Source organism: Camelus dromedarius, chromosome 11, assembly GCF_036321535.1.
Source record: "Camelus dromedarius isolate mCamDro1 chromosome 11, mCamDro1.pat, whole genome shotgun sequence".
Taxonomy (NCBI): domain Eukaryota; kingdom Metazoa; phylum Chordata; class Mammalia; order Artiodactyla; family Camelidae; genus Camelus; species Camelus dromedarius.
In genome coordinates, this window is record NC_087446.1 from 46,275,778 (window position 1) to 46,302,961 (window position 27,184).

The 27,184-nt window shown below is 35.1% G+C and overlaps 1 protein-coding gene across 1 annotated transcript in view; it reads right to left on the reverse strand.

The window, feature by feature from the left end:
* Positions 1 to 6,381, reverse strand: part of ABCD2 (ATP binding cassette subfamily D member 2) — a 55,964-nt gene extending 49,583 nt beyond the window's left edge. The window contains exons 1-2 of the mRNA XM_010980301.3: positions 5,228 to 6,381; positions 3,505 to 3,685 (exon numbers count right to left, since the gene is read on the reverse strand). Of these exons, the coding sequence (XP_010978603.1) occupies positions 3,505 to 3,685; positions 5,228 to 6,163 (1,117 nt within the window). The 5' untranslated portion in view covers positions 6,164 to 6,381. The remainder of the gene's footprint in view (positions 1 to 3,504; positions 3,686 to 5,227) is intronic.
* Between the last annotated feature and the right edge of the window lie 20,803 nt (positions 6,382 to 27,184).

Genomic DNA, 27,184 nt, shown 5'->3' on the forward strand with positions numbered 1-27,184 from the left:
CGCTTCCTGCTTTTTTAGGTGTCTGCAATAAGGTCTAGCAGGAGGGACCTATAGGTAGCTTTCCCTGGCCTTGTTAAAAAATTGCTCTTGATATAAAGGGAAGAAAAGTGTCCTATAACATTAAACAATTGAGATCATAGCTTCCAGGCAACTGTTTTCCTCACATAATTTCAGTCTTTCTCTTAATACAGTGCAAATAAAGAGGTAATGTCCTTTAAAAAATAATAAAAATGACATATAATTAACTATTTCAATGCTTCTTTTTCAAGTATTTGGTTTCATGATTATTTGGTCTCAGATTAAGTTAAGTCCCTTATAGAATAAATTTCAATGTAGCTAATGTGGGGACAACATGGTGAAGGAAAAAAAGCAATGTACAAGGAATTACATAATGTCTTCTATTAGTGCTTCCCCTAACCATCTTTGTGACTTTAGGCAGATCTGGAGCTCCAGACTGGATGACTTGTAAGCTCCTCTTCTGATGTGGAAATAACATGATTCCATATGCAGTTTTGTAATGTGAACTTGAATATAAATGCAATCCTGTCCTTACCATAGTATTTTACTTAAAGTTGTAGATAGATGGTATAACAAATCTACTATAGAACTATTATTTCATTCTCAAAATAAAAATTATGTAGGCTTTCCTCCTATCTTCATCTCTACCTCTGACTTCCTGATCACTTTCAAATGCCTTGTTCCTTTATCAACAATAATCATGTCAGCAAATATACACTGAGCATTTCCTATGATGCAGGCATTGTTCTGTTTCACACATGTGAGCTTCGTAAATCCTTGTAACAACCCTGCTATAATTTGCCCCATTTTGGAAATAAGAAACTGAAGCACCAAAAGGTTAAATGATTTGTCCAATAATATAATAATATACTATGATCCCCATAGTTAAGATAGGAAAACTGAGGCATATGAAGTTTATGTAACTTTCTCAAGGATGGATAACTGCTAAGGAGCAGGGTCAAGACATGAATAGTGGTGTGCTTCTTCCTTTATTCTCTTCTCTTTCTTTCCCCTATTCTATTTTTCCCTCCCTTTTCTCTTTGCCATTCCTTTCTTATTTGCCCACTTTCCAATCTTTTCGCATTAAATACAGAGAATAATGCATTTAATTTATCTCTGATATATTAGACAATTCAGGGCATAAGTGTTAATTAAGATTGAAGACTAAATTAGAAGATACAGTATTTAATTTCAAGACCTAAAGCCTCAGAGATATCATTGCTTTAAAAAAGTAATTATTTTGTCTGATTAAAATAATTGAATATTTTCATGTGTTGGGTCATTGTAAGTCAAGTACATTTAGTAGATAAATACATACAAACATTATATATATACATTTAGAAACCTTAGAAATTACTGAAGATAGTGAAGCACACTCTCATAATTTTATCATATTAATTCATTTTATTCTAGGAAAATCTTATACTGTTTTTCTCCCTAAAAAATTCTTCTTTTGAAAAGAAGCTTTAAGTAGTATTTTAAGTTTCACTTGCATCAACATGATTATTATAATTTCAATCTAAAATTTTAATCTTGTTTCTTTAATTGAATATATTTTCAGGATTTGTAGGATTTATTTTTAAATATCTTATTACATCACCTACAGTAGTAAGGTTGTTAGATTTATTGCATACATTGTTTACTTCTTATTGGTCTCTGTGGGGTTAATTTGTCACCATTAATAGCTGCATTTTCTCTGTTCTATGTTGAATGCTCCAGGGTTTTTGAATAAGACCAGTTCTTCCAAGGACTAACAGAACAACACCATAATTTTGTTTTGGGGTTGTCTCTAATTTACATATTACATAAAATCTTTAAAATATCCATAAATTTATAGATATTCACTATGAATATCTGACAAATCTTGTCAAATTTCTTAGTAAAACTAATCTTAAGATGATACATTTTAAGTGTCTTTTTTTCTCTTAAGAAGTAATTTATTTTATTTCATTATGAAAGGATTAAGTTTAAAATACTATTACTAACAATACCCTTTTCAATATAAACTTTTTTAATGATTAAAACAAATTTTGAAAACATAAAATTAATAGACAAAAATTCAGTTTTCCTAGTAGTCTAAATACACTGTCTATTAGACAGTTGAGTTGTAGAGTATATTTGGTATATGTATAGCACTTATCACAAGGGGTTGACAAATTCTGATTCACTAAAACAAACAATTTTAGGTTAGGAATGATACAAATTTGACAAGTGCTTTTGTAAGAATTGGTTAAAGCATTGAAGCACTGTTTTAAAATATTAAAGTAAATTTTTACTTGTTTTTTGTTGGATGACTTCAAACAAGTAACTACTAATCCTTAATTCTACACCAAAAATAACTGTAAAATAGTGTGAATTCTGTTACATTTTTCTTATTGTTGCCTTTTGTTTTCTAGGTAATAACTGTCACCATGTATCAAGAATATCAAAAGCATGCTCTGTATTTTATAAACATTATTCGGCTAAATCCTCAAAACACTGCTCTGAAGTAGCCTTTCTGTTCTCATTTTTCAGATGAGGAAACTGAGGTTTAGAGAGTTTAATTAACATGACTAAGCAGAAACAGGTAGAAAGAGGGAAAGCCAAGAGATGAGCAAAGCTCTGCCTCACCACACAGCCCATGTTTTTGTCTAGCTCCTTCAACACAAAGGCCAATTTCAGTCAAGTGGTTTTTAAAGTGAAGGGGGAATGTTTCATTTTGGAAGAAGAGAAGAAAATGCATTTTTTAAATTAATCCCCCTCTGTCCTGCCAATTAAGACCTGAGCTCCCATCTTAAGTATTACACAACATTTTAATACAGTCCTTCTTGCTTTTATCTTTCTTAGCTAATCCAAAGGATGAAAAATGTTGGTAAAATTCATTGAAGACAGCGATAGAATTAGACACTTGAATTTGACAACCTGTATCCCCACCATACCACCAACTCGTGTTACATGCGAGATTATCTATATTACCCACAAGTGGAGGAGACCTTGTTCCATGGCATGAAGCACTCCATGAAACAATATTCTTGGCTGCCTAATGTAGTCAACCAACTCTTTAAATCATAGATCAGGGCAGACACAGTTGTAAAATATTTATAGACTATATGCATGCTGTGTGCCAAACTGAAATTTACAACATGGGGAGAACTTCTAATAGAAGTACACTTTTTGAAGGTATTAATTTGTGTTGAGTTTAAATGTAAACTAGAGAATCATTCTATACTAGACAGTATAATTAAAATTGCTCAAGATCAGCTTCAAAAAAACATTGCATCAGAGGTCTCTGAAATATCTCAGAACTGGAAAGGTCTTTTGAGCCACTTGTTTCCTGCTTTCATATTGCTGGTCCTGTTGTTGGATATGGCAAAGTCTGCCACTGTTTCTGACCATTAATGACTTTAGAATGATGGCTACACAATTCACTCACACAAGACCAGCAGTGACACCTCCAAGAGAAATAACCTGAAACATATATTTGAGATGAAGCATAAATGTCATTACCACCATCTGCAAAGCCAGTTGCAGTGATAATAGGCACAGCCACCATAATTAGTCCACTGCTGCTCCAAACATACTTCATCAAGAACTGCTCTAACATGATGTACCACAAACGTTTGGATAAAATGAGGTTCATCTGATCTGCTAAAGCTTTGTAACTTTTTTGGAGTTGCTTCATTTCTACCTATAGAGGGAAAAAGAGATAAGAATTAATCTAGCATGAGCTATAAAAATAAATAATGCATGTTTGAGGACTTTCTTTAAAGATAATTATGTATTATTTTGTTTTAACTGAGTATACTATTATCTATAATTGTAACAACCAATAAATACAGATTAATGTCAGAATTAATCATTATTTAGTTTTAATCACAACTGCATTATTTTTTAAACATCTGATATTCAGTAAATGTAATGTTAAATATAAATATATGTGATTTACAATTATGTTTTCAAACTTATAAGATATTAAAATTAAATGATATTCTGTGAGATATAAATAGTGTTAGAACCTTATCCTTCTTGACCACATCAAAATATCTGAAAATAAACATATGACATGTATATGTGTAATTAGACTCCTCAATTTTGAACTAATTCAATTTACTAGATTTTTGTCTTAAATGCAAGAAGGCTACAACATGCTATAATTTACATCACTGAGTTCAATGATTCAAGAAGAATGACAAATAAATATGATTAATGCAACACGTGAGGCCAATTTTCAAGTGGAAATAAAAGTCCTAAATTTGCTTTAAATTTGCTTCTTCAGATTGGTACTACTATAACATTTTTTTTATAATAGACGATGTTTCAAAAATTAAATATTCTGCTTGATAATTAAAACACCATTTTCAACTTCAGAATACCTTATTATTTCATTTGCCAAGTCATTTGTATTAAGATTTCAGATCCATCCCCTTAAAAATTCTGTCATATTTAATATTCTTTAATGTACTGCAAATTTATGTAATTAGGCTATTTTAGGGACCTGCTTAATATTGAAAATCTTTAATATTTAAAGATAACATTCTGGAATTCCTCGTTTTCCTTCCTCATTTCTTCTCTAATCTTAGTTTTTCCTTCAAAGCTAGACAAAAATCTCATTTTACTATTGTCTTTCTTTATTTGTGTCAAAATATGGTGCTAAGCATTAAGACTAATGGAAATACCATTTGTAAAACAAACTCTCCTGCATTTCTTAGGACTGAGGAACTCCATCATGGACCAGACATGAAAAACTGTCAAACTTGCTTTTCATATGAAAAGCATGTTTTTTTTTTTTTAATTTTCCTCTTGAAAAACAAACAAAGATTACCACCCTAAATTTTCCATCTCAATGGAAATATGTTTACCTAGTTTCTAAACATACATTATTTCCAATGCTCTAGAACCATCTACTAAGTTAGGATTTAAGTTTTTAAGAAAAGCATTCAGAGGTAATTCTGAGCATATCTGGGTAGCTGAGGCTAGGTAGCATTTTTTAGAGTGCTGAGCATTTTATTCTTGTGAAACTTTAGAAAAGTTTGCACTTTATGTATAATTCTTTAACAGCTTGTGATTAAAAAGGGTAATGAAGCATATATTTTAACACAGGTTGAAATGTCCTAAGAATCTAAAACGCTGAAGAAGAGGGTCTATCAGCAGTACAACAGATGACATCTAGCACTGCAGGGGCAGCTTGAACAGTCTCACATTTCACTCATCACCTTAATTTCTTTCTTACCTTATGTCCTCTGTAAAAGGCAATTTCTTCAACATTGGCTATAATTCTGGAGTGCACGTACCGCAAATAGCCTTTTCTATGAGCTTCTTCAGCCACCAATTTACCAAACTTGGGAGAACAGGCTTTCAACACTTTAGCAGTGGCATATACCACAAGCCCGGCTAATAAGGTGGGCCCAGTGGGGCTTGCTCCTCTGGACGTAGCAGTCTGGATGAGCGTATAGGAGGTCAGGATTACATCTAAAATAGGCTTGGTTAGGTTGGAATACAAGTGAGCCACGGACTGAGAGAACATCATAATATCCTCAGTAAGAGACTGGTCGGGGTTTGCCAGCCTCCCGTCCATATTGATCACCTTATAATAAGTCTGATTTGTAAAATAGGTTTCATAGGCGTGGTCTACTAGGCGAGTTCTGAAGGCCAAGGCCAGTTTGCCCTCCAGGTACCTTATTGCACTGTTGACAAAGGTGGCAGGGATGGCAATCATAAGCCACTTGATTAATTTGATGATGAAAGTCCGAGGCTTCTTTTCCACAATGCTTTTCACGATTTTTCCATCCAGACCAGCTACATAGATAGACAGAAAGGTTCTTGAGATTAGAGCTACCGAGTGGAGGCATAGCCATCCTGTTTCAGTGGTCACAAGTTTTGGAAAGAGAATTTTCCGAAGTTCTAGCAGCTGTTTGAAAAAATCTGCATTCACTCCAGGCGAAGGTTTTTTACAAGTGGCCTCGGTGCAATGCAGTATTTCTCTGTTCTCTGCAGCCGGGTAAGCTTCTTTTTTCTTCCTGTGGCCAGACTGTTTTAAACGCTTGCCAATGGTGGGATAGAGGGTTTTCAGAGCATATGCTGCAGCCACCAGGCAGACAGCCCTTTTAGCAGCCCTCGATCTGGTCCATTTCACTCGATCAGCTGCTGCATTTAGCATATGTATCATTTTCCCAGTTACCCAAACCGGCTTCAAAAAGAATCGGTTTTAAAAGAACATGCTTCACGGGAATCCCCAGCAAGTGTTTCAGAAAGTTCTACAGCGTTTCATAATCTGCAGCGTTTCTCCTCTTCTGTTTTTGTTTTGTTTTGTTTTGTATTGTATTTATTTTTTTTTTTAATTTTGTTTTGCTGTGACAGCCGTGGAGAGCTCAGTCTCCACTGCATCTACTGGGGATGATTCCCTCAGAAGCTCAGGCTGCACCAAGCAGCCCCAGGCTCCTCCCTCTCAGGCCCCTCATTGGCTGTGAGGGCGATGGGACCCTTGGAATCCTCGCTGCTTTCCTCTGAACCTTGAAAATGAGGAGAGAGCAAAACGAATTACATCCTTAACAGTTCAGAGTTAAATGTCTATTTTTGGAGAGGTCGTATCAGGGCTGGCGACAAAACCTGCCCTAGCTACTGAGCATGCTCAGCGTCACTCGCAACCCACAGAAGTTTCAGAAAATACGTCACTTTTCTAAGGTTTTAGTAAATACCACAGGGGAAGAGCAAAATGAAAGGGAAAGTTCCAAGAGCTTTAAAATGAGATGAGGGAGAAGGAACTGGGGAGATGAGGGAGGAGGAACGAGAGGATCAACATAAAATAAATATGAAAAGGGTCGGAACGAATCTGAAAGGGAGAGAGAAGAAAGTGACAAGTTGGGGTGGGGGGCCCGGATAAAACAAAATATCAAACTCTTGGATCTATTTTACAGTACTCCCTCCTCTCGTATTTTAATTTTTTCCCCTTCTGTCTGTGATTTCACATGAAGTTCCAGAACCTATCAGACAAGTTGTATTGAGGGTATCTTTTTGTAAATAAATAGGAGAGAACTCTTCCGTATAACTGAAAATAATTCTTTGCTATGCCTCCATTCCAATGTTTACTTGTTTTTATAATGAAAATCTTGCAGCCTCATAAATGCTATTTTTAGCAATGGAAATCTGATGCACTGGTGATTTATTTACAAGGTGACTATTAAACAAATGAGAGCAGTGTTTCACTTATACCTGCTTGTGTCTTTTAGATAGTCATTACTTGGAGGTCTGTGACTTTAAAATCAAAAGTTAACCATTTGGGAGTCAAACTGGCGTTAAACTGCAGTAATAGCTTCTTCAGGCTTTTACTTGATTTTGTGAGAGTTCCTTGCCTTTTGCAAGCTTTTGTTTTGTTTGTTTTGTTTCAGGTTTAGAGATAATCTACTACTTCCCATTTCCATTTTGGTTATTTGATAAAAATCAAAAGCTTTAAAAAAAATTCTCTACATCCCTAATGGACTTAAGCAAAATTTTGCATGTTTTAAAAAATGTAAAGGGCATGTTTTTAGGCAAGGATGAGTTATTCTCAAATATACAAAACGTTTCTCCACCCCCATTCCCCTCACACAACATACACACACTTCTAGTCAACTGGGAGCCAGGGAAAACACGCATTAAACTAGGACAGAGGTTGGCATATTACAACCAAACCAGTGGGCCACATCTGTCCCACCATCTATTTTTATATAGTCCTTTAAATGTAAGAATAGCTTTACATTTTAAAAATGGCTGAAAATACATCAAAAGAATAATATTTTGCAACATGTGAAAATTATATGAAGTTTTAATTTCAGCATTTATAAATAAAGTTTTATTTGAACATAGTCACACCTATTTATTTACTTACTGTCTATGGCTTTTAAACCACAATGGCAGGATTGGGTAGATGAAATAGAGCCTAAAATATTTCCTACCTGGCCCTCTACAGAAGTTTGCCAAACCCTGTGCTGGAATGTAAAACCTGTCTCAGTATTGAATGCTCTTCATTATTCAGTTTACTGTGAATAAAGAACTATCCTCACTTTTATAAGTAACCATATTCTTAAACTTTTAAAATTCCTCCTTTCCCAGGTACCTATATGAATACCAAGAATCATTTGTTTGCATTCAATTCAGTAGATTTACTAATACATGAATGGCAACTTCATGCAAGACTCTTTGATAGCTGGCCGTGTCAGTAGCACAATCTGTCATTCCATTAAGACTTTCTAAGTCTGTTCATAGAGATCATGGTGTCATAGCGGTTATTTTCAAATGTTTTCATTCCAAATCTCATTGCTTCTCATGTGTCAAAATAAGGCTGCCTTACATTGATAAATGTTAATTCTTTATGTCACATCTCTTGACTGTGATAGGACATGTGGAGACCCAGGGTAAACTTAACTGGGTGTGATGCGAGGACGTTCAGCATGCAAAATGTGGTGCACAAATGCATGGGTCAGAAAGCAGCTGGCAGTGGAAGCAAGTGGCTTGCATCACTGGCACAGGACAAAAAGATCAAGGGAGGAGGAGGGCAGTGGGAAATCTAGAAGCAAAGGATGTTAGAGACCTAAATACACACTCAGTTGTAGGTAGGTCAGTTTACCAACTGATAATGAAGCTGGGGTACAGGAAAAAGCTTTTAATGCCTGGAATGAAAGACTTGTTAGAATGAGGAACTGGGTTTAAAGAAAATAATCAAGATAGAAGTTTGGTTACACAGAAATGTTGTTCAAGGAAGGTTGAAGTCTAGTTACTAGAACTGGGGAAAAGGTCAATACAAGATTTGATTTGCTGTTGCGCTACTAAAGCACAGACCTAACTATAACCACTTATATTTCACTCCCATATTTCACTCAAGATTGGTCCAAGCATCTGAGCCTAGGCTCAAGCCTTCAGGAAAGGCAGAGGAAGAATTCTTTGAGATGACAGAAAACCAGATAGATAATTCTAGATGGAAATAAATGCCATTTAAATAAGAAACTAAGAAATATCAAGATACTTGTTTCTTTCTTTTTTTATGAGCATGATGCAATTAAAGCAAAGAGAATGTTAACTTAGTTTGAATTTCAAACTACAGAAAAATAAGGTAGAAAAAAAATCACTGCTTACTATAGTAAACATAATCCAAGCTGCTCAACTTTACATTCATTTATATGGGAAAGTATTAAAATTTTCTTAAGAAAGGAGAACTAATTTTAGAAAAAAGATACTAAAAAATAAAAATTAAATAATTAGCAATCATTATTACATTACTCTGTTCTCATGTGTGATACTCTCAATGTCCATGTCAGAGTAGACACTGCCTATGTCCACGGAAGAGCAGAATTAAATAAATTTTATATATATTATAAAGTATATACATATATTAGAAAAACTATGTGTTTTATAAACTGTAAAACATCAGAAGTATTTTTTTACAATAAAGAGATCTACATATACCAGTATATTAGTTAAAACAATGTATATAATGTAGATAATATATGTGTTGTGTGTTTAGATAGTAAATCAAGAAAGTAAATAATTTTGGTAATAAATAGAAATTAAAGTTTATAATTTTGGATGGATTTCCTTTTCACCAAATTTTAAGTAATAGTTTATCTGTGCTGTATTTCTTTCTTGAAGTGTTTCCTGACCCAAGAGATTACCTAATTGCCCTTTGGCCCTAAAATAACACAATATTTACCCCATTATCTATTGGTCACGCTAGCGTTATTCATGTGAGGCATAACATAACACTGAAGATGAGATCGTAGGTCAACCTTTCATATGTTACAAATTACCTAATAAGTGGTCTAATTCAAACCAATGATAGATGTACTTTACTGAATTTTTGTTATAAAAATCAGTATTTATGTGATTAAACAAGACGTCTACTCTGGGACATAATCCTATTTTAGGTACTATTTCCTAACGATTTAACAGAAAATGTATTATATTTGAAAATATGAGATATTCCCCAGGTTAAAATATAGAAAATAATCATGACAATTGGAGGGTGGGGTGGGTGGGGAGTACTTTGTGTATTTGTTTGGGATAAGAGATTTCTAGTTTCTAGCCAAAAATATCATAGAACAGTTTGTAAGATAAATGTTTTGTGCGGCTATACCAACGTAACACAGAAATGAACAGCAAAATCCAGTTTTTGTTTTGAGATTTTTTTCAGTAAGGAGTTTAAAGTCTTTGGACCTTTAGAGCTAAATCAAGTTTTGCTCAAACTCTCTCAGAAACTCACAAAATGTACAGAATAGTCAATTACTATGGTGCAATGTTTCTATCAAACAACTGTTTGCTCAATTTTAAAACTACACGTGAAAGATACTTTAAGGATCTGGATACAGAACAGTAAGTGAGAATGGAAATACAGCTTTAGGGTTATGGATTTATAACTGCCCTTGCCTTCTTTTTCTCCACCAAGTCTGGTCTCTGACCTGAAAAAAAGGCTGAGGCCAACACAGAACTAAATAAAATTATGGTGTGGGTGGTTTGAAACGCTAACCCAGTGGCCCTAGTCCGATAGTTCATTTACTTAGGTGTACCTTGCCTGAGTAGTTAAAACTGCCGTGTTCTTCCTCCTTGAGGCGCGCTGATCACCTTCCCGCTTCCCTCGCAGTCCTATCAGGACGGATACTCCGTAGAAACCGTGGAGGCTGCCGGGAGGCCGGGAGAAGCCAGCCCAGGCCGCAGAGGCTGCCGGGAGGCCGGGAGGAGCCAGCCCAGGACGCAGAGGCTGTCGGGTGTCTGGCCGGAGGCCCAGAGCCGGGGAGGAGCCAGCTAAGGCTTGAAAGCGTGTAGCTCCGCACCAGGAGGAGACGCCTGAGCACTAGCTGTCCGACGACGGTGTTTCGCTTCGAAGTTTTGGGGAGATGAATTGGGTCGGTGGTTCCCGGTGAGTTGTGCCGTTGGATCTTGAGACTGTATGTAGCCGTTCATTCCAAAATGGCGCCTCCTTCCTAGACCCTCGAGGCGGGTGCACGGCCTCAGCTGGAAAGAACTTGCCCCGAGTGGGTCTTTTAATCGATATCGAATCTGGGAAACCCTAGCACGATGTCTCTATTCCTAAACCAAAAGCAACTCAGCTTCTCCCCAAAGCTTCACGCGAGGGGTCCGCTCTGGGTCAGGTTCTCTGCTCACCAGATGTCCCACGTCCTTCTGTAATGAGGCATCTAAGCACCTGAGGCCTCTGAGCACCTGTGCCCTCTTCTGCCTTCTTCCCGCTCAACCCCCCTTTCTTAGGAGGAGTTTCTTTTGGGTCAATATATAATCTTTGCATGAATTCGCAAAGTATTTTGAAAGAGGCCAATCCCTGCCCTTAAATCCGTTGATTGGGGATGGGGGCGTATGAACGATATAAATCCAATATAGTGTGTTTTAACGGGAGGTAAAATAAACAGTTTTTATTTTAACAACTTACAGAGAATTTACAATTTATTTTGTATTTAGGAGTAATTACATAAAACGTAACAGGTTGACAGTTTAGATTTATCTGATCTATTCATTGCTATTGACCTTGAAGTCCACTAGGATGGAAATCGTGTAGGCCTATATTTACATTTGATCAAATTCCATGATGAAAAGAATTGTTTTGATTGAAACTTTGATTACAGTTTTTGTACATTAAATGCAATTTTTGTCATAAATAGACCCAGAAGAGTGGTATGTGTTTAAAATATAACTTTAAAATTCTAAGGAATTTTCTAAGAGGAAAGACAGCTTTTGTGTTCACCAAATGTTGTAACTGTACCCATTAACTTCAGGAGCATTTATCTTGCTGAAGAATATATTAGCATTGTATTTCAGAGTTTATCTGAATTATTCCTGGCTAATATTTTAGCATCATACTTACACTTCGGAGAAAAGTGAAAATTCACTTACAGGCGTCACAAGATTTAGTTGATGTATGATTATAATATTCTTTAAAATGTGAATATTAAATGAGATATGAAATCATTTTACAAATGCTTAAGCATTTAATGTATTGTATTTTAAGCATGAAAATGTAGGTGCTATTATTATTCTGTCATATATCTCAAACTTATGGTTATTCAGAGAGTAATATTTTAGTTGCTATTGGGAGAATGTAAAATCAATATACTGCAGGAAACATGTAGTCGAAGATTATATTTCTCGAAGTGAGGTAGTGCTGTACCTGGAGGTATTAGGTACCAGGGGGTTTAAGAAATAGCAAAGAAACGTAACACATCTTCATGGACCCTGTTTCCCTCAGAGATCAGAGGAAAACATAATTTTAAATTTAAACAAACACGGATACATTATAGAGTAAAATGCAAAACTCTCGTGAAGTTTTAAAATAAAATATGCAATTTTAAATAAATTTTCTTGCACTGGGTGGGGGATGGGAGGGTAGGTGAGAAGGAACTCCTTAAGTGTCAAACCCCACATTGGTATGAAAACCTGAGTATCTCCACTTTCTAGTATTACAGTTGAAAAGATTAGTTGATCTTGGCATCTGATCATGAGACCCTAAAGGGCCTCATCCAAGACAGTGCTAGGTAATCACTGGCAACTGATTGGAGCTACTATAAAATAGAAATTTTAAACCTTGTCCCAGGGTGTTCTGGAGTACTTGTTCATTCCCCTCTGATATTATATTAGGATTGTTTTGTGGTTGAAAATTTTGGGAACTGTGAGGAACTTAAAATATAGAGAAGTGAAGTACTTTGAAAACATTTACAGAGTTCCCTCGAAACAACTGCTCCCTCAGAAGAGTCAATGTTAAGTATTCAACAAATAGTTTTTTTCATGCCTACCTGTTTAGGACATTGTTAAGGTGTATGGGGACATTCAGAAATGAAGAAGATACAATTTTGGCTCCCCACCCACCCAAAAATATATTGTAGAATAGTAAGATTAGAATTAGGTAAATGATTATAATATTAGATAGTTAAATACACTTAATATGTAGCAACCACTGTTCTATGTGCTTTTTTGTATATTAGCTCATTTACTCTTAACTAGAATTCTTTGAGGTATGTACAAATGTTTTCCCCATTTTACTGGTGGGGAAACCATTAACGTTAAGTGACTTGCTCAAGGTCGCCTCACTAATCAGTGGCACAGTGTGCTTAATCACAATCTTGTGCTAAATAGAAATACGAGGATTGTGAACGTGGCCTGTGGATAAATAAAGGACTGTGGATATTTAGAGAACCGAGAAAAAAGGAATTATGTTAAGCCTTGAAAGATAGCAGTACTCCACAGAACAAACACCACAGAGGAGCAATGAAATAAAAGTTCTTAAATACTGAAAAGAAATAAGTAATTGATCAAATTGGAGACCTAATTTTTAGCAAGGCTTCTTAGAAGAGATGGGTTGGGATGGGGAAAGGATTATTTGGCAAATAGTAGATGGGTCTGCATTTAGACAGGAAAACATACATTTTTGTCAAGGGAATGAATAAAGCAGGCTATAGCAAGTCTTAGCAACCTGACTGTATACCTTAACCTGAAGCAGAGTATTCTTGTATATTATAGGAATCTGATATATATTAAGTTTAATTGCAGAAACCTTTGATTGGAGCATCTTTACAACTGCAAAGGTCTTTACAGTTATTCTTGATGTAAAACAAGCTTGGCATTTGACTTTTTAACTGCTCTTCAGTTTAGGGACTCTGCCAGTTATACATAAAATATCTGTGTGTGTGTGTGTGTGAGGGAGAGAGCTAGAGAAGAAGTAAGCTTCCCTTGTTTTCCATTTTAAATTACTTACTTGGTTTGTCTCTAGTGTTATGGTTTGTGGACATCTTTGCATGATGTCATAACATTTCATTTCAAACAAAGTCTCATTTAGGGTAAAGATATTTGATCTGAACTGAAACTAATTTACATATCTGTGATAGCAGTTCCCAATCTACTGTCCCTGAAACTTGCTAATCAGTGATAATGCCAAGTTTTTCAATTTACTGTTCTTTCCTTTTTTCTAAAGTTCTTCTTGCGTTTTTTTTGTTTTGTTTTTTTTTAAGTGCCCCTTCCCTTCTAAGTCCTTTTTTGACAAAATTAAAATATCATTAATTTGTTAGTCTTACCAATTAAAACTTTTTTTTATTCCTTGTCTGGGACGTAGAACATTGACCTAGAACTCGAATTTTTGTTTTGTATTTTTTACAAGTCACCACTGAGACCCTGTATTTTCCTAGTTAGGTTAAGGTGTAAATTTGAGAGAGGACAGATAAAAACACTGATTTTTAAAATTTGGACAAGATTCTCTCTTTTATTTTTCCTGTTTATTGATCAGTGACTTGTTTCACCAAATTCATAGCCATCTCGGACAGGAAGGTGGTATGAGAGGGGAGAGGAAGTAGAAAATAAAGATGTAACCAGTCTTTGGGCCACAATATGCTATTTAGAATGAGATTGACTTTTTACAGCTTAGATCGAAGAATGCAACCAGTATCATAAGAAAGACAGATAAAATCTTGCTTCAATTTAGGTGAGGGAGAGGCTTAAAACGATCACCTGTGCAAAACATTTATTGAATGCAGTGCATCACGTTCTGTGCCAGGTGAGGGTACAAAATAACTGAAATTTAGTCTCTTTTTGAGAGATCTGTAGTTTATTGGGGGAGGAGGGGTAGAACATGCCATTAAGTTTGAAAACGTTTAAGATCAGAGGCCAAAATATGTGATTTGAAAAACATATTATAAACAATAGTAGAACATAGGATAGTTTTAGATAGGGTTTGGTAAATTGGAAACAAGGATAAAAGAAAGTTCAAATGGAGGAAAACAAAGAAGAAAATAAACATTACATAAGTAATTGGAGATGACTTTATATTTAAAATTTTTAAGTGTGTGTGTCTCTGCCTGATGGTGAGATGGAAAGACAGAGAAGTTGAAATTTCAATCTGTTAGTTACTGAGAAATCATTCAAATTCAGAAGTGATACAATGAAAATGGTATTTTATGACTGTTTGTGGTGTTAGTGGTCTGTAGGTTGGAATATAGCAGGGGAAGACTCCAAGATAGTGATAACAGTTAGAATTCTGCTTGGTGGGGGGGAACCCTAATACTACTTTTTCATTTTCTGATATGACTGTATATTCTCCAAATTAAATCAACACCAGTGCTAACTCCTTTGTAGGTATTATGGGTTTTATGAATTTGCATTAATTATTAAACCTCTCTGTACAGGGGCAGATCCAAGCTGTGAGGAGCACTCTTTATGGAAAAAGAATACAAAATTATGACTACAGAATTATGTACAGGGCTTGGAGTGGTCATGTTCAGGTGAAGGGCCCTGAAGCTTAAGCTTTACAATAAATTCTCTTTCCATTAAATTGACTTTGGTCTCTATGCATCTCTTTCTTCTTCTGTTAAATGGGGATAATGCTTAGATGTACAGTGAGCATCATCCCAGTTGCCTGGGGCAGTCGTGGTTTATGCTTGTGGTCCTAGTGGCATGCCCAGTTCAGCATTTGTCTTGGAGTTTTTGTTTTTTAACTAAATATAAACTACCATTAATAGTCCTGTTAAAATGAACCCAGATAAATTCAATGAATATCCTTTTTTTTTTTTAAACCTCTGCCATGGTCTTTATTAGTGTGTGAGCCATGCATGCAGTGAAGAGAGTTCTCATTTTCATATGAAGTTAAATCTGAAGACATCCAGTGATAATCCAGGCCTGACACTTTCCAAATGGAAAGTAATTAACAACTCCTTTTAAAGACAGCATGAAGGGCACTTGCTGATAAAATAAAGCATACTGGGTCATGAGCAGCTAGGGACAACTAACTTGCTGAGTGGGGTGAGAGAAGTACTTAATGCTGCCATCCCTGTGGCCACTTGCTGTACGAGCAAGCTGTACCATTGCATGCTAAGGTTGGAGAGGTTTGTATAGCCACTATGGCTGGGGTTGGGGTCAATAGGAAACACGGGAAATTTTGGATTACGTGTAAGTGAAATATTTACAAAGAATAGCTGCTAGTCTTTTCAGAGAGCATACGAGGAGTATTAGGAATGTTGTTGCTATAGAGGTTTTGTCAATAACTTTTCTTTTTTTATATTTTTTGGTAATGCTTTTGTAATCTTTTTGGCAGCATGGAGCTCAAATAAAGGGAAATTAATGTGCAATGATAAATTAAGTTCTGATATTTTATTTTTCAATTAAATTGATGGGGAACCTGTAACTTGTGCATAAGATGTGTGCCAACATTTAACATCTCTCATGGTTATATCATTGATCACATGACAGTCTGAAAACACAAACCTGCTGAAAAAGCATCAGGACTTACTGTCAGATTTAGTAGTTATTTTAAGGAGATTGTGGCTGCAGACAATAATTTGACACATGGAACTATAGAACATTGAATATAAAGTTATTTCTGCAGTGATAATATGAATACAAATTTGGTGAATCATAACATCATGAGTAAAACAGAGTTCTTCCTAAGTTATGTAATGTACATGGCCAAGATATACCTGGTTATGGTTTACTATATTTCATAGTTGTATTCAAAGAGGTTTTCTAATTTACCAAACAGAAGCTGCAGTTGTCAAAATTTCAAACACTTTTATATATGCACAATTTATATAACTGAATTACGATGTTTTTGAGGCAATACTAATGATGAATACAAAAAGAATACTTTGGCATGCCATTATAAGCTTTCTCTCTTTTCTTTCATTAGTTGAATTTCACAAACCTTTGAGTCCTTGAGGAATTGCTTTATAAATCAATCTGTGTCTGTCCTACATAGTTCAAAAACACATGGAAGTCTTTATTCAAAGTATTCCCTAAATGCAGTGAAAAAAACCCTCAACTTTCGAAGATTTTAGTGAATTATTATTTTTGAATATGAAGTTTTAAAAACTTAATTGTGAATGGCTTGGAATCTACACCTGTGTTGGGGTATTATTCACATTCTAAAATCTCTTTCCCAGTGTGACACAAGAGATGGCTGCTTGTGTTTATCATTACAGCCTGTAACTGTGAAATGTTTTCTGTGTGAAAATACTTTAAGAATTCCGTCTCTAAGAACTTATTTTAATTAGGTTCTGTATTCTGAGTTTTAGATGGATTTCTGCCTTATTGATTTGCCAGTTTTTCCACCATATCTTATCTTTTCTAATTCATACACATCTAAAAACTTTTTTCTTGTATCCTAAGAGAAGGATTTATTTAAAGCCATAACATTCTAACATATATCATTACTATTCCTAACACATCAGGTAGACTTGCTTTCGTTTTGTGCAAAGCCAATGTAAGTACTTTTTCTAGGCTAGTTACTGCTCTGAATCTTAATAAGTCTGCTAGCTAACAGTGTTAGGTTATGATGTTTTGATTAATATTAATTTCAGCGTAACATGAGCCATAAAATTATTTTTTCATTTAGTTATTGCTCTATTTAAATTTTCCACTTTTAAGCACCCTTAAGATATTTATTATAAGATCTTTACAATCTGGAAACAGTTTCTTTTGCATGGCAGCATGCCACTGAAAAATAAACTAAGTAGGAAACTGAAAAACAGAACAAAATAAAAGAAACAAAAAAGAACGATTTAAGAGTAACTGATGATCAAGGCATCTGACATCCATAATTTTTAATCCCTCATGTAGTTTCAATATCTCCTGCATACTACATGTAAAATGTACATTAGTGTTGTTTTTGATATTTCTTTGACAACTTTATTGCCTTTGTGTCTTTTTTTAAAAAGAAATTTTTCTTTAACATTTTCCTTTAAATTTTTCCTTGCTAGAAAGAATAAGAAGGGGCAGAATGCCCTGATGTAGTGTTTTATGAAGGGGACATGACCTACTGATTTTCTTTTTAGTTTGTAGCTATAATGGCAACTAATGTTGTTCATTCAGATTTTTTTATTGAAGAGACGGTTGTAATGTATGTCTTCAGTTCATTTTCCAGATAACATAGTAGTTGTTAAAAAGACGAATCTGATTCTCACCTCCCTACTCTCAATTCTTTGGTAGGTATGATTTCACCCTTATTCCTAATCTTAGAGGAAAAGGTTTTAGTATTTCATCATTGAATATGAGGGTAGCTGTGGGCTTGTCATTTATGGCCTATATTAAGTTGAGGTACGTTCCCTCTGTATTCACTTTGTTGAGAGTTTTTAATCATGGAAGAATATTGAATTTTGTCAAATGCTTTTCTGTAACCATTGAAATGATCATATTATTTTTATTTTTCATTTTATTAATGTGACATATCTCACTGATTGATTAGCATATATTGAACCATCTTTGGGTTCCTGGAAGAAATCCCACTTGATCATGGTGAAGAATCCTTTTAATGTAACATTGGACTTGATTTACTAATATTTTGTTGAAGATTTTTGCATCTACGTTCAATAGGGATGTGGCCTGTAATTTTTTTCTTATAGTATCCTTATCTTGTTTTGGTATTAGGGTAATGTTGGCTGGTAAAATGGGTTTGGAAGTGTTCTCTGCCCTTCTGTATTATGGAAGAGACTGAGAAGGATTGATATTAGTTACTCAGATTTTCTATTTATTCATGATTCAATCTTGGTAGATTGTTTCCAGAAGTTTATGGCCTTTAAGTGTTCATAGAAGACTTTAATGATTCTTTTTATTTGTATGGTATCAGTTGTAATGTCTCCTCTTTCATTTCTAATTTTATTTGAGTCATCTATCTTTCTTGTTAAGTCTACCTAACGAATGGTTTATCAATTTATTTATTTTTTCAAAAAACCAACTGTCAGTTTCATTGATCTTTTCTGTTGTCTTTTTAGTCTCTATTTCATTTATTTCCACTCTGATCTATGTTATAGCCTTGCTTCTGCTAACTTCGGGCTTAGTTTGTTCTTTTCTTTTCTTTTTTTTTTTTTTAATGATCCTTGAGGTGGAAAGTTAGGTGGCTTATTTAAATTTTTTTCTTAATATAGGAAACACAGGATTTTTAAAAAATTGCTACACATGTCCATCTTGTTTAAGTCCAGTGTTTCCTCATTGATTTTATATCTGGATGATTACAATTCTGATTTCAGTTCTGATATATCTGTTTTCCCCCCACCAAGCAATTCTCCAACATGTGCTGGGTGTCCTACAATTCAACTCAATTCTGACAGTATCTACCTCCAGATAGCATCAGAGTCAGAGGTTAAGGGCTCAGTCCTACCAGACTGCCCACCCCCTACTTCAGTTAACAGTCACAAGTCCAGGTTGTCACCTGTGCTTCTGACTGATCGGCTGTAGACTGGAAATTTCAGTGACTCCTTCCTTGGCTTCCATTAAGTTGCTAGAGAAGCTCACAGAACTCTGAGAAACATTTACTTACTTGATTGTTTTTAAAAGGGTATAATTCTGAAACATCCAGATGCATCTCTTCAGATGCAAAAGAAAGGAATGGGGAAAGGGCATAGAACTTCCATGCTTTCTCCAGGTGTGCCATTCCCCAAATCTCCCAAGTGTTCATCAACCTGGAAGCTCTCCAAACCCCATCCTTTTGGGGTTTTATGGAGGCTTTATTAGTCATGATTGATTAAATCATTGCCCATTAGCAACTGATTCAACCTCCAGTTTCTCTCCCCACCCAGGAAGTCAGGGAGAGGTGGAACTGAAAGTTCCAACCGTCTGATCACATGCTTAGTTATTCTGGTAACCAACCCCTATATATAGGTGTGTTCCAATAGTCAGTTGATTAACATAACAAAAGATACCTTCTAAGTTCTCATCACTTAGGATATTTAAAAGGTTTTAGGAGCTCTGTTGCCAGGCTTGGAGATTAAGACCAAATGTGTATTTCTTATTATAAATTGCGATATCATAGTGATCAATCTGTTCTTGAAAGTGGTCTTTTAAAGACTCATTCTTATTGTATTGCTGTTTCTTCCTTCAGCTCTGTTTTACATTTCCTTTATATATTCAGGTGCTCCAATGTTGGGTACAATTTTTATATTTTCTTGATGAATTGACCATTCTTTGACTTTTTAATTTGATGAATTAATGACCTTTTTTGTCTCTTGTCAGTCTTTGTCTTAAATTCTATTTTGTCTGATATAAGTTTGCTACTTCAGCTTTCTTTTGTTTTCCATTTGATGGAATAATTTTTTCAATCCCCTCACTTTCAGTCTATTTGTATCTTTAGGTCTGAAGTGAGTCTCCTGTAGGCAGCATATTTATGGGTCCATATCATGTCTTTTGATTGGAGCATTAAAGACCATTTACATTTAAAGTAATTATTGATAGATATGGACTTACTATTGCCATTTTGTTGATTGTTTTCTGGTTGTTTTGCAGTTCCTTTGTTTCTTCCTGTCTTCCTTTGTCATTTGATGATTTTCTGTTTGATATGTTTGGATTCCTTTCTCTTTATGTTTTGGGTATCCATTATAGGCTTTTACTTTGTGATTACCATGAAGCTTACATTAAACATATATATAACAATCTGTTGCACAGCAAAGGAAACTATAAACAAAGCAAAAAGCCTACAGAGTGGGAAAAAAAGTATTTGCAAATAATGCAACTGACAAGGGTTTAATTTCTAGTATATATAAATAGCTGATACAATTTAATAACAACAACAACAAAAAACACCAAACAACCCAATCCAAAAATGGGCAGAAGACCTAAACAAGCAATTCTCCAAAGAAGACATACAGATTTCACTTTACTTGAGATATATGATGTGATATGAATGAAGACATACTATTGGCCATTAGGCACATGAAAAAATGCTTAATATTGCTAATTATCAGAGAAATGCAAATCAAAACTACAACGAGGTATCACCTCACACCAGTCAGAATGGCTGTCATTAAAAAGCCCGCAAACAATAAATGCTGGGGAGTGTGCAGAGAAAAGGGAACCCTTCTACATTGTTTGTAGGAATGTAATTTGCTGCAGCCACTATGGAAAACAGTATGGAGATTCCTGAAAAAACTAAAAATAGACTTGCCATATGATCCAGCAGTCTCACTCCTGGCATATATCTGGAGGACACTCTTTAATTGAAAGAGATACATGCATTATTTGCAATAGCCAAGACATGGAAACAATGTAAATGTCCATCGACAGATGACTGGATAAAAGAAGTTGTGGTATATAAACACACACACACACACACACACACACACACACACATATACATATGTATATGTTTACATATATGCATACATACAATGGAATACTACTGGGCCATAAAAAATAATAAAATAATGCCATTTGCAGCAACATGGATGGACCTGGAGATTGTCATTCTAAGTGAAGTAAGCTATAAAGAGAAAGAAAAATACCATATTATATCACTTATATGTGGAATCTAAAAAAGAGACACAAATGAACTTATTTACAAAACAAAAACAGACTCACAGACATAGAAAACAAACTTATGGTTACCAGAAGGTATAGGGGGTAAGAAGGGATAAATTGGGATTTCAAGATTTGCAGATACTAATGACTATATATAAAATAGATAAACAATAAGTTTCTATTGTATAGCACAGGGAATTATATTAAATATCTTGTAATAACCTATAATGGAAAAAAATATGGAAAGGAATATATGTATTATGTATGTAACTGAAACATTATGCTGTAACCAGAAACTAACACAACACTGTAAACTGACTGTACTTCAATAAACATTTTAGAAAGATTAAATAAAATAAACAACAGGTTTCTACTATATAGAACAGGGAACTATATTCAATATCTTGTAGTAACCTATAATGAAAAGGAATATGAAAATGAATATATGTGTGTATATGTATGACTGAAACTTTATGCTTTACACCAGAAATTGATGCAACATTATAAACTGACTATACCTCAATTTGAAAAACTTCTTTTAAGTTAAAAAAAAGATTTATTTTTAGCAGGAAATAAGTAACTCCACATGCATATAAAAATTCTCCTACTCCCATATTTTATGTTTTTGATGCCCCAGTTTGCATCTTTTTCATGATGTATTCATTATCAAATTATTGCAGTAATACTTATTTTAATAACTTTGTCTTTTAACCTTCATGTGGAATTATAAGTGATTTACACACCATCATTGCATCAGAGTAGTCTGAATTTAACTATGTATTTACCTTTACCAATGAGTTTCATGCTTTCATATGTTTTCCTGTCATAATTAGCATCCTTTCATTTCAGTTTGAAGACTCCTTTTAACATGTCTGGTAAGGCTGGTCTAGTTAGTGGTGGCAAACTCCTTCAGCTTTTGTTTGTCTGGAAAGTTCTACTTTTAATTCTGAAAGACAGCTTTGCTGGATAGAGCATTCTTGGTTTGCAGTTTTTTTTTTTTTTAAATTTCAGCACTTTGAATGGATTGTGCCACTCCCTTAAGGCCTGCAAAGTTTCTGCTGAAAATTCTGCTTTTAGTCTTCTCTTGCATGTAAAAAGTTGCTTTCTTCTTGCTGTTTTTAACATTGTCTCCTTGTCCTCAAGAATTTAATCACTATATGTCTTGGTGTTTGCCTCTTTGGATTCTTATTTGGTACTTTAGGGCTTCTTGGATCTGGGTGTCTGTTTCTTTTCCCAGGTTAGGGACGTTTTCAGCCTTTATTTCTTTGAATAAGTTATCTACTCTTTTTCCTCTTCTCCTTTTGGGACCCCTATAATGTGTTTATCAGTCCACTTGATGTTCTCCCATTATGTCTCAAGCTATATTTACTGTTTTACATTCTTTTTTCTTTTTCTTCTTCTGGTTGGGTGAATTCCACTACCCTGTTTTTGAGTTTACCGATCCTTTTTTACGCTTCATCTAGTTTGCTATTGAACTTCTCTACTGAATTTTTTTGTGCAGCTATTGTATTATTACTCAGTTCTGTCATTTTTGTTTGGTACCATTTAATATTTTTTATCTCTATTGAAATTTTCACTTTGTTGTGCATTTCTATGCTGACCTTAGTGAGCATTTTTATGACTATTATTTTGAGCTCTCCATCATTCAAATCACTTATCTCCATTTCATTATGTTTCTGGAAACTTATTTTGTTCTTTTGTTGGAACACATTCTTTTGTTGGTTGTTTGTTTGTTTTCATTTTCCTTTACCCTCTGTTTTGGTTTCTGCAGTTAGATAAAACTGCCAGCTCTCCCAGTTTTGACAGAATGTTCTTGTATGGGTGATGAACTTCATTGATCAGCCCAGCCCTAGCTCTTTATTGTCTCTCAAACTTCTGTGATTGTCTAAGCCTCCTTCTTTGTTCTGAGTATCTCCCTGTAGGTGAGGGCGTGCCAAGACCCATCAGTGTACCAACGGGGAGGATCAGAGTCAGCACAAAGATGCCAGCTGATTAGAAATCCGACCCTCAAGCTGCAGCCAGGGTATTTTTATACTTAAGCTCCTTCTAGGGAGAAACTGGGAGATGAGCATTTTTTTCCCACTCCCTCTGTGCTGGGCCTGCTTTATATCCTCTGGGTGGTGTCCCTATGCCCATTAAGAATGATTTCTTTGTTTGCTACATTTCTGTGGGATTCATGAATACAAGCCCCATTGGCTATTGGAGCCAGGTGATCTGGAACCCAGTACTTTGTGTGGCTGTCATGAAAGCTGTGATGTGAGATATGTGTACAAGCTCCTTCCAGAGAGATGATGATGATGATTTGCTTCTGTCATTGGAGTAGGCTAGGGTGAAAAGGCCTGAGAGGTATTTTCAAGGCAGCCTTGGTCTCTGGGGAAGATTACAGCCAGCAGCTAGATGCTAGATAGATTACAAAAATTGCCCTCAGGCAGTAGCTTTTAAGTAAACAGATAAACTTTTTAGGGAAATACTGGGAGATGGGTGATTTTGGCTGATTCCTCTGTGCTTAGCCCTCAGGTGATAGTTAAATACTGTTTCTTTGTTTACTACAGTCCTCTTGGTTTCAGGATTGGAAGCCCCTTTGGCTATCAGAGCCAGGGGATCCTGTGACCCATTCCTTAGGTGGCATCCATAAAGTCTTGGGCACAGACATACATAAGCTCCTTCCAGGGATATGCTTGGAGTGGGCTGGAAGTAGAAGGCAGGAGAGGTATCCTCCAGCTCCCCTTGTCTCTGGGGAGTATTGCAGCCCACCCCTAGTGCCTTCCGGAATTACAAGCCTGGCTCTCAGGCAGCAGCAGTTTTTAAAGTATGCTGATAAATCTCTTCCAGGGAAGGACTGGGAGATGGGCATTTTGCCTGCTTACTCTGTGTTGAACCCTCGGGGGATGGCTGTAGTTAGTGCTGCATACCTGTTAAGAATTGCTTATTTGTTTTCTATAGTCTTGTGCTGAGTGTTTTAGGGTCCTTCCCTCTGGTAAGAGTCTTAACATTGAAGTGGTAGATGTGGAGTCCAAACTCTTTGCTCTTCAGGGAGAAGCTGAGAGTTGGGGATTCTCTTCCAACTATATGGTGTTGTGCTAGGGTAGGGTTCATGGTGAGAGTGAAGTGGAGCAGAACCCTGTGGGGTAAAGATCCTTTCTGTGTCCCAGTTTCTTGTTTGTAGGAAGTAGGCTTCATTCAGGCTCCTTGCCCTTCCCTGAGTTCCAAAGGGCAAATTCAAATAGTTGCTAAGCAGGAAAGGGAAGGAATGCAGGAACTAGGGAGGAACAGCCAAAAAAGCAATAGTATAGCCTTGGGGCAGCGTTTTGGATCCTCCTCAAGGAATATACATAGCAATATCCTTGAGTTCTTCTGCAGGAACTAAGTCCCCAACCCCAGAACTTCAGGCCCAGCACAAGATTCCTGTAACACCACCCTGTTACCTTACCACCAACCAATCAGAAGAAAGTCACACATCCTGCTGCCCTCTCCCCAAATTTTGCCTATAGAAACTTTCCCCTGAAAACCATCAGCCCTCTTGGCTGAGATACTGGCTACCCAATTTCCTTCTAATTTGTTTTCAATTAAATTAACCAAAGATGCTTTCAGTTTCTTGTAACTAAGAATCCTGAATAATGCAGTCTTCTTCTTTAGTGCAGGTAATTGAAAGTGACAATATTTAGTAAAACATTTAGACAGAGAGAACTGTTTAGTGGCGTTGGTTGCCTTAATAATAGTTAAAAAATGTTCTGTTTGAGAAATTACCTTTAACTTACTCATCAGGATCCTTTTTCACTTTCACTTTGGTTTAGTGATTAGTAGGCTGATCTATCAATTGGTCTTGAATTCCTGATTAATTTTTTCTTAAGCATGTAGGAATAGGGATTGTGTAGTACATAGAATTTGGTGAAAGCCAAAAGATAATGTCTTAGATAATGGAAAATCAGCCTGGAATAAGTTCATTTGGTTTATACATATATGAAGACTGTGTTTAGACTTTGACTTGTCCCTAATTCTGTTGATCTTTATAATGTGAGAACTGCATATTGAATTGATATTTCTTTCTGTTTTCTCTTTATAATCTGAATTGTTTAATATTACTGTGGACTCTATCATACTTCTTATATTTCTGAACTTTGGAAAGTCACTTTGTTTTCTGTGCCTAACTTTTTAAAGTTTTAAAATGATAGAGAATAAACTAATCTCTACAGTCCTCTCTAGTCTTAGCATTTGATGAGTTAATGAAAGTTACTTTATTCTTTTTCTTTTTAAAGTTTGAATGCCCCCAGTACACTTATGATGCTGCTTGGAGCAGAATAGATTGAATTTGTTGTTCAATGACTTCAAAATGGTCAATTAAGAAATAGGTATTGGGAAGTATGTTAAAGAACAAGATCAATAAGTGGCAAAGTCTGGGAATATTTGGTAACTGTCATTCATGTAGTTTGTGAAAATCACTTGGGAAAATGAACAGCTTTGTATATTCACAGTTGGCATACTTGGAAGTCAATAAAATGCACTGGTTAAAAACTTGAAAACTAGAATTCTTGGATTAGAATCCTGGCTCTAGCTCTTATTAGCAGGGTTACCTTCAGCAAGTTACTTAACCTCTCTGTGTCTTGGTTTCTTATCAGTAAAAGGGGGATAAAAATAGAACTTTCCTTAAATAGAGTTGCTGTGAAGATTAAATGAGTTTATACATATAAAGTGTCTGAAATATCTAGAATGGTGCAAGATATATGATACTCATTATTAGCCATTATTATTTTCATATTATTACACAATCTCATATAGCCAAGATACATTTTGTTATTTGGATTGTAATTCTTGTATATATCTTAAATTTGAGATCATAGTTTCATGTATATGCAAAAGATATATTGTGTAGATCTGCTTATGTTGTCAATGAATGTTTTAAAGCATTCCATTATTATTAATAGATTAAATATTTTATAACTGATAAATATTGCGTTATCACTGGGATTCAATGCAGTGTTTGGCACCAAGGATCATGTGGTTTGAAGCCCAAACATGATTAGCTATTTTTAAAGTAGTTGTGAGGTTTCAGGCAAACATAGCTTACATACTAATATAACTGAAGTTGCTCTAATAAATTTAACATATCCTTAGATCCTATATAGATTTTAATCTTTCTGTTCCACATTGATTTTAGTAGAATATTGAAGTAAAAGGAAAGACAAAGAAAGTAGCACTGTTTACTAAGAATATTGCTATCAGTTGATAATTTTTCATTAATGCTACATCCTTTCTACTGCATTGATTTCTCTTTGCTTATCTTGATGTTTAGAACAGATTTATTTTATGCTTAATTATTAACGTCTTTCTTACTAGTTCTTGAAAATTCTAAGAAAATTTTGCGAAGCAGGATATACCTTATAAATAATTTATATGTACCTTAAGAACATTTTCATGGTTTCTTTTCAGAAAGTAATGTAATTATCACTCCATTTTTAGATTTTAATTCCAAGTCTTCCATTCAACTAAAATGACAGTCATTTTAGAGAACATTTCTTTAATCATTGTATGTTTTATCTTGCCTCCCTTTCAGGACCAGGGTTCTGATCAAGCAGGAAAGGAGAAAGCAAAAGGTAAAGAAAAATACTTTTATTGTGTATCATAGCCTTTTGAAGCATTTTTCTAAGGTTAATAAATTGACCAGAGTGAAACTGGAAGACCATCTGTTTTTAGTCTTTGTCATCCTTGTAGATAGCTTAATTAGCCACCCAGTTCGCTCAGGCAGAGAATTAGGATCATTGTTGATCCTTGTCAGTCTAATTCCATTATATCCCAAGTCTGGTAACTTCTCAATAACTGTATTATTAGTTAGCCTCCTGATTCAAATTTTTATCATTTATTACCCAGAGTTTACAATGGCCTTATAACCTATCTCCTGCTTTTTTTGGAGTTTTTAAAAAAAAATTATGACATTGATTGTATTACATAG